General features: G+C 32.9%; 1 protein-coding gene across 1 annotated transcript; it reads left to right on the top strand.

The window, feature by feature from the left end:
• The first annotated feature begins 6,847 nt into the window (after positions 1 to 6,847).
• LOC143571888 (proteasome subunit alpha type-2-A-like) lies at positions 6,848 to 11,512 on the top strand. The gene is made up of 10 exons (XM_077057198.1): positions 6,848 to 6,907; positions 6,979 to 7,055; positions 7,213 to 7,277; positions 10,123 to 10,169; positions 10,258 to 10,333; positions 10,570 to 10,637; positions 10,788 to 10,857; positions 11,051 to 11,136; positions 11,256 to 11,318; positions 11,395 to 11,512. Exons 1-10 carry the CDS (start codon positions 6,867 to 6,869, stop codon positions 11,495 to 11,497), a joined length of 696 nt encoding a protein of 231 aa, XP_076913313.1. The 5' UTR covers positions 6,848 to 6,866; the 3' UTR covers positions 11,498 to 11,512.
• The last annotated feature ends 1,026 nt before the right edge of the window (positions 11,513 to 12,538 follow it).

Here is a 12,538-nt window from a genome sequence, read left to right as displayed (position 1 = left end):
CCATAATCGAGAGGTCCTTGACCATAGCAACAAGGTTTTCAACCTCACGAACCATATTCACTTGTCGAGCATTTTCATTCTTTGGAAGCTTGCACTCATTGGCCCTATGGCCTTGCTTTCCACAATTATAACAAGTTCCTTGGAAATTTTTCTTCTTCCCAATTCTCCCCTTAGGACCAAGGTTGGACCTTTCCCATGAATTTTCTTTCCACCTTTTTTATTACCCTTTGAAGATTGACCATGTTCAACAACATTGGCCTTTGCCATTCCAGGACCATCAATCCTTTTTAGAGCCATTTTGTTATCTTCTTCAATACGAAGAAGAACGACAAGATCTTCAAGGGTCATCTCCTTTCGCTTATGCTTGAGATGGTTCTTGAAATCAACCCAACTTGGTGGTAGCTTTTCAATCATAGCCGCAACTTGGAATGTCTCGCTAAAGCGACATTCCTTCCGCATGAACATCATGAAGAATAACTTGACTTTGCTCATGACAGTTTTTGAGTCTATAATTTTAAAGTCCAAAAACTTAGGCACCACGAATTTCTTAGCACCGGCATCTTCGGTTTTGTATTTGCGGTCCAAAGACTCCCATAATTCTTTGGTAGTCTTGGCCTTGCAATACACATTGTACAGCACATCTACCATACCATTCAAAATATAATTCCGGCACAAGAAATCCGAATGATTCCAAGCTTGAACCGCGCTCACCGAATGAGCATCCATTTCCCCTTCATCAACATGGGGAACGGTTTCAGTCAAGAACCTCGCAAGGCTCAACGTGGTCAGATAAAAGAATATCTTTTGCTGCCACTGTTTGAAATTCACACCGGTGAATTTCTCCGGTTTCTCAGCATGAGACGCGACTGCGTTAGGCAGTGGCGCAACCAAATTTGCTGTGACAGCAACAGCGGAAGTGACGATAGCGGAAACGGGAGTGTTCATGGACTGAGGCATTCTGAAACGAAAAAATACAGGAATAATTAATAATCTGTTTAAGTTTGTTGGATTTCCTGTATTAAACCTGTAGCAATAAACCAGAAATAATAAAGGTGAATAATGAACCGGGGATTCACGGTCTGTTTAATTGAGCCCGTAACTGTATTCAACAGTCAATAATGACCCATTAATGTGCAATACGCCTCACGCGGGCACGCACGAGTTCGATAAAATTTTAGTCCGGAAACCCAAATTTACACCCCCCCCTGCACGCGGGTATGAGTTGTAGTAAAACACATCACAAATTTTCAAATGTGTAGTGAGAATGTCATCTTATAAACCATTCTCAGTTTTGTTTCCCAACCAATGTGGGACAAAGTTTCACCACTTCAATTTTGAGATATTCATTCACACACACTTTGCTTAATCTTCCAACAATAAGTACATAAAAGTTACAATTTTTAATTGACCTTTTATGACTGAGGCTGGCTATTGTCGGTTCAAGATTCTGTTTGCAAAGTTATTTATTTAAGTGTTTAGTATAACGAAAATTGTGCATTGTTCATGACTTCATCAATAGGTTTTTTTTTTCAAAGGTTCAAAGGACACGCACTGCTGCACAATATGGAACTAATATTAAAAAATCATAAAACCAAAAACGCGAAGTTCTTGATTGATCATAAGGTCACTTCCATCATGAGCGGGTTTGGTAACGGGTAAAAAATGTTTTGTTATAAAAATTAACATTTTAGGGGTCGTAGTCGGTTGATCCATTATAATTTTTTTGTCCAAATATAAAGACATAACTATAAGTTTTTGCGCATTAAGATTCATGAGGTTTTATGAATTAAAGTTACACTCTATAAAATTTTAACTTTTTTGGCCCATCTTACACATTCTACATATTTCTTCTTAAGCAAAATATTTCACTCATTTGGCCTAATTAACCCAAGTTAGACTATTTATAAGTAAATGTGTCTAAATCGCCACATCAACAAACAACAATGGTATTGTTAAAGTCAATCAAGTTATTTTAATCTATTAATAATCTACAGGTTATAGATAAAGCCTTTAAGACCTAAATCTAATGAGGCGATGCTCTAATGATGAGAAAATCATTGCAGCCTTCGATGCCATTATGGAAAGGAAAGTTTTGTATGATATTCATGTTTGATATGGCATAGCAACAGATTTGTTTACAGAATAAAGAGCATGAAATATTGTTTAAAAATCATGATTACCATAAGATTGATTGATAATGTGTCTGGGGCTTTTGCTTATGGACTTGAAACTAGGAAAATTGGATTTAAATAATCCAAACTATCAGCCATTGGTCAATATTAATTCCACAAACTAACCATATAATAGAAAGTAACTTGTCAGCTTTTTATTCATCCATTGATCCATTGATGAATTATTGTTAAAAGCATTATGCTTTTTGAATTATTGAAAATTGGCAAAAGTATTCAAACAATACCCAGCTTTCTTTTGTGAGTATTTTGCAGTAATTTAAATGAACTTGTATACTTTTTAAGTTATAATCAAGTTCTTGATGGTATTTGGACTTGGGTTTGTTTAAGTTTTATTTTTATTAGTTTCGTTTTTAGTTTTTCGCAGGTCCATTGGTTGATCACTTGATCCTCAGCAAATATTAATGATCACAGTTGCAGATGCTTTGAGAACAGTTGACTATGGGCTGAAGAGTTGATTCGTATGTTAGTGTTTAAGTTTTTAGTTTTTTTTTTTTTTTTTTTTGGTATCTACCTACATGTTTTTAATTTACTTCTTGTTTTCGAATTCCTTTTTATATAAATTAATAATATTGTTTATAAGGGCGTGTTTGGATGTGGTTTACAATCTTATACTTTTTCTTTCAACTTTGCCAATTTTAAGTTGTCAAAGTCCTTATTAACTATAGTACAGCACTTTTATTTTTATTTAGTTAATTCAAAAACTGTGGGAAATAATGATGCAAATAATGACTCTGTATCTGTCAGTAATAATATATATTCAACTCATTATTTATGTATTCGCAATTTTTATGCCAGTTTAAAAGGGCAGGTTGGGTTAATGTTTGGTTCAGAACATGTTCAGGGATTTTTGAGTAAATAAGTTTGGGTCAAAAAAAGGTTACGCTTGGAACGGTTGGGTTGAAATGTATTCTTTTAAAGGAGTATTAAAATGTATCGATTCAAAATGAGAGGATAGGGTCAAAACAAAGAAAAAAAACTTTTTTGAATTATTGTGATTATGTGACTTATGTGAGTATGCCTATTGTTATGGAAAATTGTCCACTGATATTGCTATGTGATTTATGTTAACTGCTATGGCTATGAAAATGAATGAGTCCATTGTTATGATTATGAACAACTGAAGTTATGGTATTTAGGTCACTATTGTTTGATACTTAGATATGAAGTTATTAAACTTTGATATGAGTCGAAGATAGATGAGGTTCATTATTGTTTAATTGTTAATACTATTGGGTCCAGTACAAAACTAAAATGAGTGAACAAAGTTTAAATATATAAACATAATTAATGATAATAATTCACAAAAAAGTAAAATAAATAAAATGCTACTATACAACTCACTTAAAAATGTTTATAATAATTCACCAAAAAGTAAAATAAATAAAATGCTACTATACAACTCACTTAAAAATGTTTATCGTGACGGAACACATAATTTAATTATGTTCATGTAAACTTTATTTTAATACAAAACACTTTAAACTTATGTCGAAGAACATGAACACATAGATTTAATAATAATAATTAACAATAAATTAAAAATCATCAAAACTAAAAACATCGACTATAGATAACGTGAAAAACGCACCAAAAAAAAACATTAAAGCACCTTGACTGCAGTTTCATTGTTTTGGCGTGATAGTGGAAAAGTTGACAGATCAAATACATAGGCGTTCCAGTGGGCATTATTCACGTCTTGCATTATATTCAAAAAATTTTAAAAAAACTAATAGTAATAACATAAACAACTCATGTAATACAATAAAACCAAAAGGTTTAAAAAATCTAGACAAAATGTAATGAAACCACATACGACAACAAAAAAACATCAAATATTAAAAGTATTACGTACTAAGTAATTCTTAGATGATAACCCATGTAAGTTCAAAAAGCACGTAACAACAAGCCCAAACATACTAAAAACCCACACAATGACATACCCGTTTGAGCTTGACTTATAGAAATTCAAATCTATCAACTTAGTTAAAGCTCAATTCATTATATATCAAGACCAGAGGTGCACAAATCAGCTAACCAGCTAATATGCTAATTGTTTTTTTTTTTGCGGGAATTAACCGGTTAGACCGGTTTTCGTAGGGGTGTTCCTCGGGTTATTTATTCGGGTTTCGGGTTGTTTGGGTCAGGTTGTTCGGGTTTGAGCTCAAAACAAATTGACCCAAGAACCGACCCAAATAAGTTCGGTTTGTTCGGGTTTCAGTTTATACGGTTCGGGTAAATTCGGGTTGGTTTTGGGTTTAACAAATTAAAAAAAAATCCACCTTTAACAATATCATAAATTAAAAAACCATATTCCAAGCCGTTATAAAACCATAATATACAGCCATATTCAACAATAGCATATATTATTTAGCAAAACATGAAATTTATTATACAATAATGCATTAGATGGGATGAAAGAGTATTGTAGCCTATAGATTAATACCTGTATAGATTGAAAAAACATGCTCAATAAATATTGGTTTAAATATTATACTATTTAAGTTTTTGAATTGAAGATATATTCTCCGCATGCTTTATATTCATTAATACATTGGGATGTGATAGATCAAATATTAATTGGAGTATTAAGAACAACCGAACAAGAATACATAAGGTCACTGTGCTACTTCACCGCTAAACTACCATATAAAATTAGGGTTACATGCATCGATGTATTATACTTCGGGTTATCCGGGTCAACCCAAATCTGGGTATTTCAACCCAATACCGACCCGAATATTTTATCTCAGTTTCGGGTTAGGAGTTTAATCGGTTCGGGTGAATTCGATTTGGGTTATTTGGGTCTCGGGTCGCTTCGATTCGGGTTTGTTATTCGGGTACGGTTTAAAAACACACTCCTAGGTTTTCAGGTCTGTTACTAACCGGTTTTGACAGGTTAGACCAAACCAGTTAACTGGTTAATAACCGGAAGAAAACCGTTTTTAATAAAATAATAATAAAAAAATCGGTTAACCGGTTTTGAAATCAATAATATAAACCAGTTACTAACCGACGGTTAGGATCGGTTAGTAGCTGGTTAGGATTGGACCGATTAGTAGCCGGTTACAATTTCGGGTACAAACCAGTTAGAAACCGGTTTCTGTGTGCACCTCTAATCAAAACCAATATATCTCTTAAACAACAAAACGTTGGGCTACATTAATTGATAGACACATGATATCCCATTTGAGGTGATTCATTAAACAACATATACGTTATGCACCACCGACGAACCATAACAACTCACTACAAACGTAAATAACACAAACCATCTAACATACTTTATACATTCATGTAAATTAAGCCAAAAAATCATATCTTAAACAACAAAATATTAGGCCACAACTAATAAATAAAACAAATTTTATATGTTCATGCAACTTTTAATTTTAATATCTAAGTAAATCATACATGAGAGAAATATATTCAAAATAATTAAAAAAAAAACTAAAAGTAACCCACGTAACACGCAGGCTAAAAGCTAGTAATACTATATATAATAGCAAACCTATTTTGCTACGGTAGAAGTTTAATATTGGCATATTTACTTGTATATATAAACATGAACGTTGGTGTCGCAAGTGCCCAATTGGGCCATCAGCGACACCATATTAATTCGTGAATTTTGTTTTTTTAATTTTGTTCATTATCAAGTTGAACGCAATGGAGACCAACTAAACACTATTTTTTTTCATTTGAGTTCCGGTACCATAACGTAGCTGACGGAAACTGATTGAATTCACGTAGACTCGCTGCCTCAACGCTCGGGGTTTACCTATGCGCAAGTTTACCGATCGATGCCCCCCCCCCCTCTGGCTATTGGTTTACCTTAATTTATACATACATACATACACACACACACACACATATATATATATTCATGTGTTAGCTCCAGTACCGTAACGAACGTAATCAAAACCAACCGAATTCGTGTTGTGTTATCGCCTCATTGCCATGATCGACAATGCTCGAATTTTACCACCACCCGGGTTTGCCATCAAATAAACATCATTTTAAATACTTTGTTTTTTAATATGTTATATGATTATTTGACGAATTAATTTTTGGTTTTAACGCTCAAACTTTATTAGCGGTGTCTATATCGTAACAAACGTAACCGATACTAACTGAATTCGCGTCGTCTCACCGTCGTAATATCCAAATTTAACCAACGTCCCGGATTTCAACACGAAGAACATATTAAAAAAACCCGAGCCCATCCCATTAAACTTTTTATTAAAGTAGAAACAATTGTTTTTGAGTCCGTCTTTCTTTTCTTTTCTTTTCTTTTCCCCCAAGCCAATCTACTCCTTTGATAAACCTTCTTCTACTTCTTCACTGAACACAGAGGCATTTGTTCATCTCGCATATCGATTTCATTCAGGTACGTATACTCATCTTTCTGCACATACATCACACAAAAAATCAGTCATCTTTAACCAATTTCAGATCCAAGCGTTTGTCACTTTCATTAGCCCTCGTTTCCTTTTCCTAAACCCTAACTATCCATGATCGCTGTTAGATAATATAATAATAATAATAATAATAATAATAATAATAATAATAATAATTCACAGATTTATTGTTCATGATTTTCAAATTATTAGGGTTTATCTAGGCTAAAACCGTTGGCTAATCAGATCTCTCATCACGCTAGGTTGATCTTAATACGACATGGGTGACAGTCAGTACTCGTTCTCTCTAACGACCTTCAGGTACAACCTAATTTAATTTATCTACTTAATATTGTAAAATTATTAGGAAAACTTATCTCTGTTATTTGCAGTCCTTCTGGAAAGCTTGTTCAGATTGAGCATGCTCTTACGGCGGTCGGCTCTGGTCAAACTTCATTGGGGATTAAAGGTAGCTTCTTTTGAAAGATTACTTTTTTTTTTTATTTCAATTATATTGTTTGTGTTTAAGGAGCAGTTGTTTTTGCTGTGACATATGTTATTGTTGCCTATTTTGATTTGCTAGTTTAATCTTACCTTTTGAATTGGTTGTTATTGACTTATTGCAGCTTCTAATGGTGTGGTAATTGCAACTGAAAAGAAGCTCCCGTCCATTTTAGTCGATGAGACCTCGGTAAGTATGAATCACATGTTAAGATGTTTAAAAGTTTAGGTGTTAATATCATCATTCTAATATGCAGCAAAATATCATATACTAGGTTAGGTACCTGTGTAATACACGGGTTGAAAATTTTAAATTTTGTAAGTCTAAACTGTATAAAGAGACAAATAATAACTAAGGATGATGAGCATGTGTGTGTGTGTGTGTGTGTGTATACATACATACATATACTGTGGAATGAAAACTAATTTACGCCATTATACCACGTGTTTGATCTATATTGAAAACTTAATCAATACATAATACATTTATTGATTGCCAAATATATAAAAGATAAACTAATACTAAGAATTCAAATATTTTTATAAACATTAACTTATAAAAAACATATATTATTACGACGAAACAAAACTCTAGTTCCTATTAACCTCAAAGCATGTGGGACATAATGGCACCATCTTGGGTTTGGCAGATTGTGATCGCCAATTAATAATTTAATACAGTTATTACCGCAAATATGACCCTCCATAACCTCCTTGATTTTTTTTCCCTACCAACATGTCCTCAATTGCTTTTGTCATGGCAAGGTGTTTTTTGCCTTCACGGTGCTGGCTAAGTTCGCTTGAGTTGTGCATTTTACAGAGCAGACTTCGATCAATGTTTGTGCTGCTCGAAGTGACTCCTAATCATTTAACCTTTAAACCATGACGGGGCACCCCAAATATCCTGCACACGATAGATTTACAAACTCACAATATAAAGTTAGATGCACACATTTTGTCCAAAAGTTTTTTGTTTTTTTATTAGCAATTAACCTAAAAAAAACTATAATATGTAATCAGAAATCTAAAAATTTAAATAAAATAATTTAGAAGGTATTATGGATTGAATATACATAATATATATTTTTTGAGGCAACAAACGGATCCCGTTAGATCAGTGGAAACTATCCTTGTAGAGGGGAGAAGGGGTAGAGGTAGACCCAAGTTGACTTGGGACGAGAGGATTAGGTATGATTTGCTAGATTTGCATCTCTCTGGGGACATGGTTCAGGATAGGACCTCCTGGAGACGTAGAATTAAGGTTAAGGACCCGTAGAAGGAGGGGTTATTTCTTGTTTTAACTTTGTATTATATTATTTTCAATATTAGTATTTTCATTCTGTATTTATGGTATTATTATTATTATTATTTTAGTCTATCTATTATAGATGCTGCTTAAGTGTTACCACTAGTTTATTGTTCCTAGTATAGTATTTATTTACTACTTTTTTCTTTTGTTTTTTAGTTTATTATTTGTATTTTATTTTATTTTATTTTTTATCTACTTATTTTTGAGTTGGGGGTCTCACTGGAAGCAACCTCTCTATTCTTAGGGATAGAGGTAAGGTCTGTCTACATCCCACCCTCCCCAGACCCTACGGATAACGTTAGTTATTTGTGGGATATGCTGGGTATGATTGTTGTTGTTGTATATTTTTTTAGGCATTTGACCTGTATCATTAATTGACTAATAATATCACCCTTTTTGGCCTGTTAGAGAAACATAACCCAAATCGAACTGCCAACTACAGTTTCGGAAACGACAAACCAAACATGGTGGTTAGGTTGGGTTTTAGTGGTTTGAATGTTCAATTTTGGTGGTGTAAACTGTTTTTTAGGCTTCGATAATCATAACCAAATTACGTTTTGCATTAACGTTGTATCCATTTGCAGCGTTTTCATATAAACAAATTCAAGGTCGTTCCATTTTATAATATGAATTATACACTCTGAAAACCATGACATGAATTATATATATATATATATATATATACGGTTAAACCGTCACACCGTTGGTTTGTCTGAAAAATCCCAACCAAACCGGGCCGTGAACAGCCCTAATATTAAATAATAAACATTTCTTACCACAATTCTCCATTTGTAACAAAATTATTGTTCACATCTGTGTCTTAAGTTGTCACAAAACAAACTATGCATTGAAATTACTTGTATTTTACTAATTTCCATGTTCAAAACAAATTGCATCCTTTCCTTTAGCAAATAAATAAAAGTGAACATTTATAATACACGAAGTAAAGAAGTAATAATCTGGTTATGGTGTTCCAGTTTTCATTGATTAGTCATAATACATGAAGTCAAGAATTAACTATCTCATACATAAGAAAATCAATATTCTGAATTCTTGATCATTTGCAACTTAATCAATAAAGGACCTACAAATAATTATCATTACAAAAACATGACTAAACAAATATAAATATAGGTGATCCGTAACGCGTTTAATCACATATTCCTTAACGATTGCGAATGAAGCAAGATAAAAGAAATAATGGTTGTAATATTAATCACCAGTGGAATGAAAAAATAAACCCTAAATAAGGTATTGGCGGGAAAATAAAAATCTGGATGATTGAGAAGGAGACACCTGTCCCATAGTTGATTCCTTTATTAGAGAGTTTAGATTTAGATTTAGATTTAGGTCTTGTGAATCTTTGTATTAGGTTTATCATATATTTAGCCCTTGTGATCATATCAAAATATCAAAACATTATCGTTTCCTTTTACTTAATGAACATACACAAGCTTCTATTGTCATGGGAATATTTGTATTAGGATTATCATGTATTTAGCCCTTGTGATTAAGTAGACATCTTAACCAATGTATGCAAGATAACATTAAAGCAGTACCAAAGTCTGTAAAATCCACAAATTGTTATATTTTCAACTCCTCTTTTGTTTTAAGCGACTACAGAGTCCTGCTTTGTCGCTTCTTTTACCTTTTTTACTTTTAATTTTGATTTTCTGGTAAAAATACAACTGGTTTGTTTCTGAAATTTCGTATTTTTTGGTCTCAGGTGCAAAAGATCCAGGTTTTGACTCCTAATATTGGAGTTGTTTACAGGTAAGATTTCAAACATCAAATTGTACATGCTACAGGCGTTTTAGTTTCAGATCTTCATTTTATTTCATATTTATGTTCTCACTTGCAGTGGGATGGGGCCTGATTCACGAGTTTTGGTCAGAAAGAGTAGGAAGCAAGCAGAGCAATACAATCTGCTATACAAGGTACCTTTTACTGTTCCTTTCAGTGTTTTTCTTCTAGAATCTTTCAGTTACCTCTATTAGTATCATTATGTTATTTTTGAGATTTTAGACTGTAATACTACGAACTAGCAGCATTCATTTTTAAACACTCTTTCTATATGATTCAACTTTCTTGGAGTTTGCATTTCCATCTTTTATTTGTTTTTAAATAATCTGCAGCAGCTTGTTACTAAATTATTTTGGTGTCATATTTGCAGGAACCGATCCCTGTTACACAACTTGTAAGGGAAACTGCTGCTGTTATGCAAGAATTTACTCAATCAGGGTAAGTTTGGTCTACATCTCAATTTTGCTCCAAGCAGTTGAAACATTTGTTTTAATAATTTTCTGTATATGATTGTGGTTGCTTTTGTTCTTGTTAACTTCATTTACATAGTGGCTAAATACAACTTCTAACTTGTGTTTCTTCATCTAGTGGTGTAAGGCCTTTTGGTGTCTCACTACTTGTTGCGGGTTATGACGACAAAGGTCCTCAGCTATATCAGGTATATAATTTTGGAATTTTATTTTTGTATTTATTTTTATGTTTTATTGAACACAATTAAACTAAAATCTTGAAATGATCATATGGTATTGGCCTACAATTAAACTTTTAGTATGCTTGTTTAGTAGATGTTTTAATTTGTTTCTAAATGACTTGTAGTCTTCTAAAACCTAAGCGTACATGCTTTTTTTCAGGTGGACCCCTCAGGTTCATATTTTTCGTGGAAAGCTTCGGCCATGGGAAAGAACGTGTCGAATGCGAAGACATTTCTTGAAAAGAGGCATGTTGTTTTCATTTTCAGACATTTTCAACCATGGGATCATAATTTATAATATCATTTTTTTACGATGGACACCATATTCATTCAACTTGTCTTATGAATGATGATGCTGCTTGCAGGTACACTGATGACATGGAGCTTGAGGATGCTATACACACAGCTATTCTAACATTGAAGGAGGGGTAAAAATCTTAATTTAAGTGTCTTTAATTATCACAATTAGAGTATGTTTGTAATGCTTTTTATCATGTGTATCAGATTCGAAGGCCAAATATCCGGCAAGAACATTGAGATTGGTGTTATCGAGGCTGACCGAACATTCAGGCAAGTTTTTGAGTACTACATTGTTGGATGCAAATAACTATGTACATTTTATTTAATAGAACAGTTTGTAATTAGTGTGTTTCTTTATTGCAGAGTCCTGACTCCGGCCCAAATTGAAGATTATCTTCAAGAGGTGGAGTAGTTGTACTGTCTTTTGTTATCTGGGCTTTCAGTTTCTTTAAATTCAATGAACAAACTTAAGACGATTTCAGTTTTGTACTTGTTAAGGATTATCGATTGACCGTTGAACAATGTCTCTGGGTTATTATTATCTGTGGTTGGCGAGTTTTTATATTTGCATTGTGCACCTTTTGACAGACAACCCAGGTTACCTTCTTGTTAGTATATTTACAAAAGGTGTTACATCAAGTAGCATGTTACCAGTTACCACTAAGAACTTTTTTTATAGTGGCCATGAAATTTAAAAAAAAAAAATACATGAAGTGTCAAAAGGATAAATGTAACATCAATGTTTGTATGCAGCGTCAGTCGGATCATGATAATATCAATAGATATTAGGCATGACGTAAGCATATCCTCATGCTGCTTAAGAAAAAATTAATTAACAACAATAAATGAGAGCATTCAAGTTGTTGAGACAACTATCATTTATGAGGAAAATTATGTACAAGGTATTCAACTTACAGTACAATATATTCACTTCAAGGATAATTTTTACATCAGAATACCACCTACCATGTATTTGTAAATATATATGTTGTGTGCTAATCATAAAGTGCTGGCTAAAATGTTATGTCAATGTCATATAGGCATGAAGTTATTAACTAATCAACCCTTTAACTAATGCGTTATGGAGTAACTAAACCACCCTACCCTTAAAAACAACCAATTTGATCCTTGCTTGTCAAGTTAAGCAACTATCTATTGACTTGCAGGTTTTGTAATTAACCTAAATGATGCTTTGTTCTTCATAATCACCAAAATCTATTCTTGGGTAATTTTGTGTTCATGTGACCTCCATAAAATAATTAGTTATTAGTTAATCAAAATATTATAAAAGAAATTTCTAGAAACCGTATTAAGGGTTTGATAACATGGTACTTACGTAAGCTATACT

The sequence above is a fragment of the Bidens hawaiensis genome, unplaced genomic scaffold (assembly GCF_021521415.1).
Source record: "Bidens hawaiensis isolate Kalapana, Puna unplaced genomic scaffold, B.hawaiensis_p1.1 tig00025606_1, whole genome shotgun sequence".
NCBI lineage: Eukaryota > Viridiplantae > Streptophyta > Magnoliopsida > Asterales > Asteraceae > Bidens > Bidens hawaiensis.
The sequence above is the reverse complement of the archived record's forward strand: the minus strand, read 5'-3'. Positions and strand labels throughout refer to the sequence as shown.

Coding starts and splice junctions, on each gene's coding strand:
- LOC143571888 (XM_077057198.1), top strand. CDS start 6,867: ATGGGTGACAGTCAGTACTCGTTCTCTCTAACGACCTTCAG. Junction 6,908..6,978: donor TTCTCTCTAACGACCTTCAG/GTACAACCTAAT, acceptor TGTTATTTGCAG/TCCTTCTGGAAAGCTTGTTC. Junction 7,056..7,212: donor AACTTCATTGGGGATTAAAG/GTAGCTTCTTTT, acceptor GACTTATTGCAG/CTTCTAATGGTGTGGTAATT.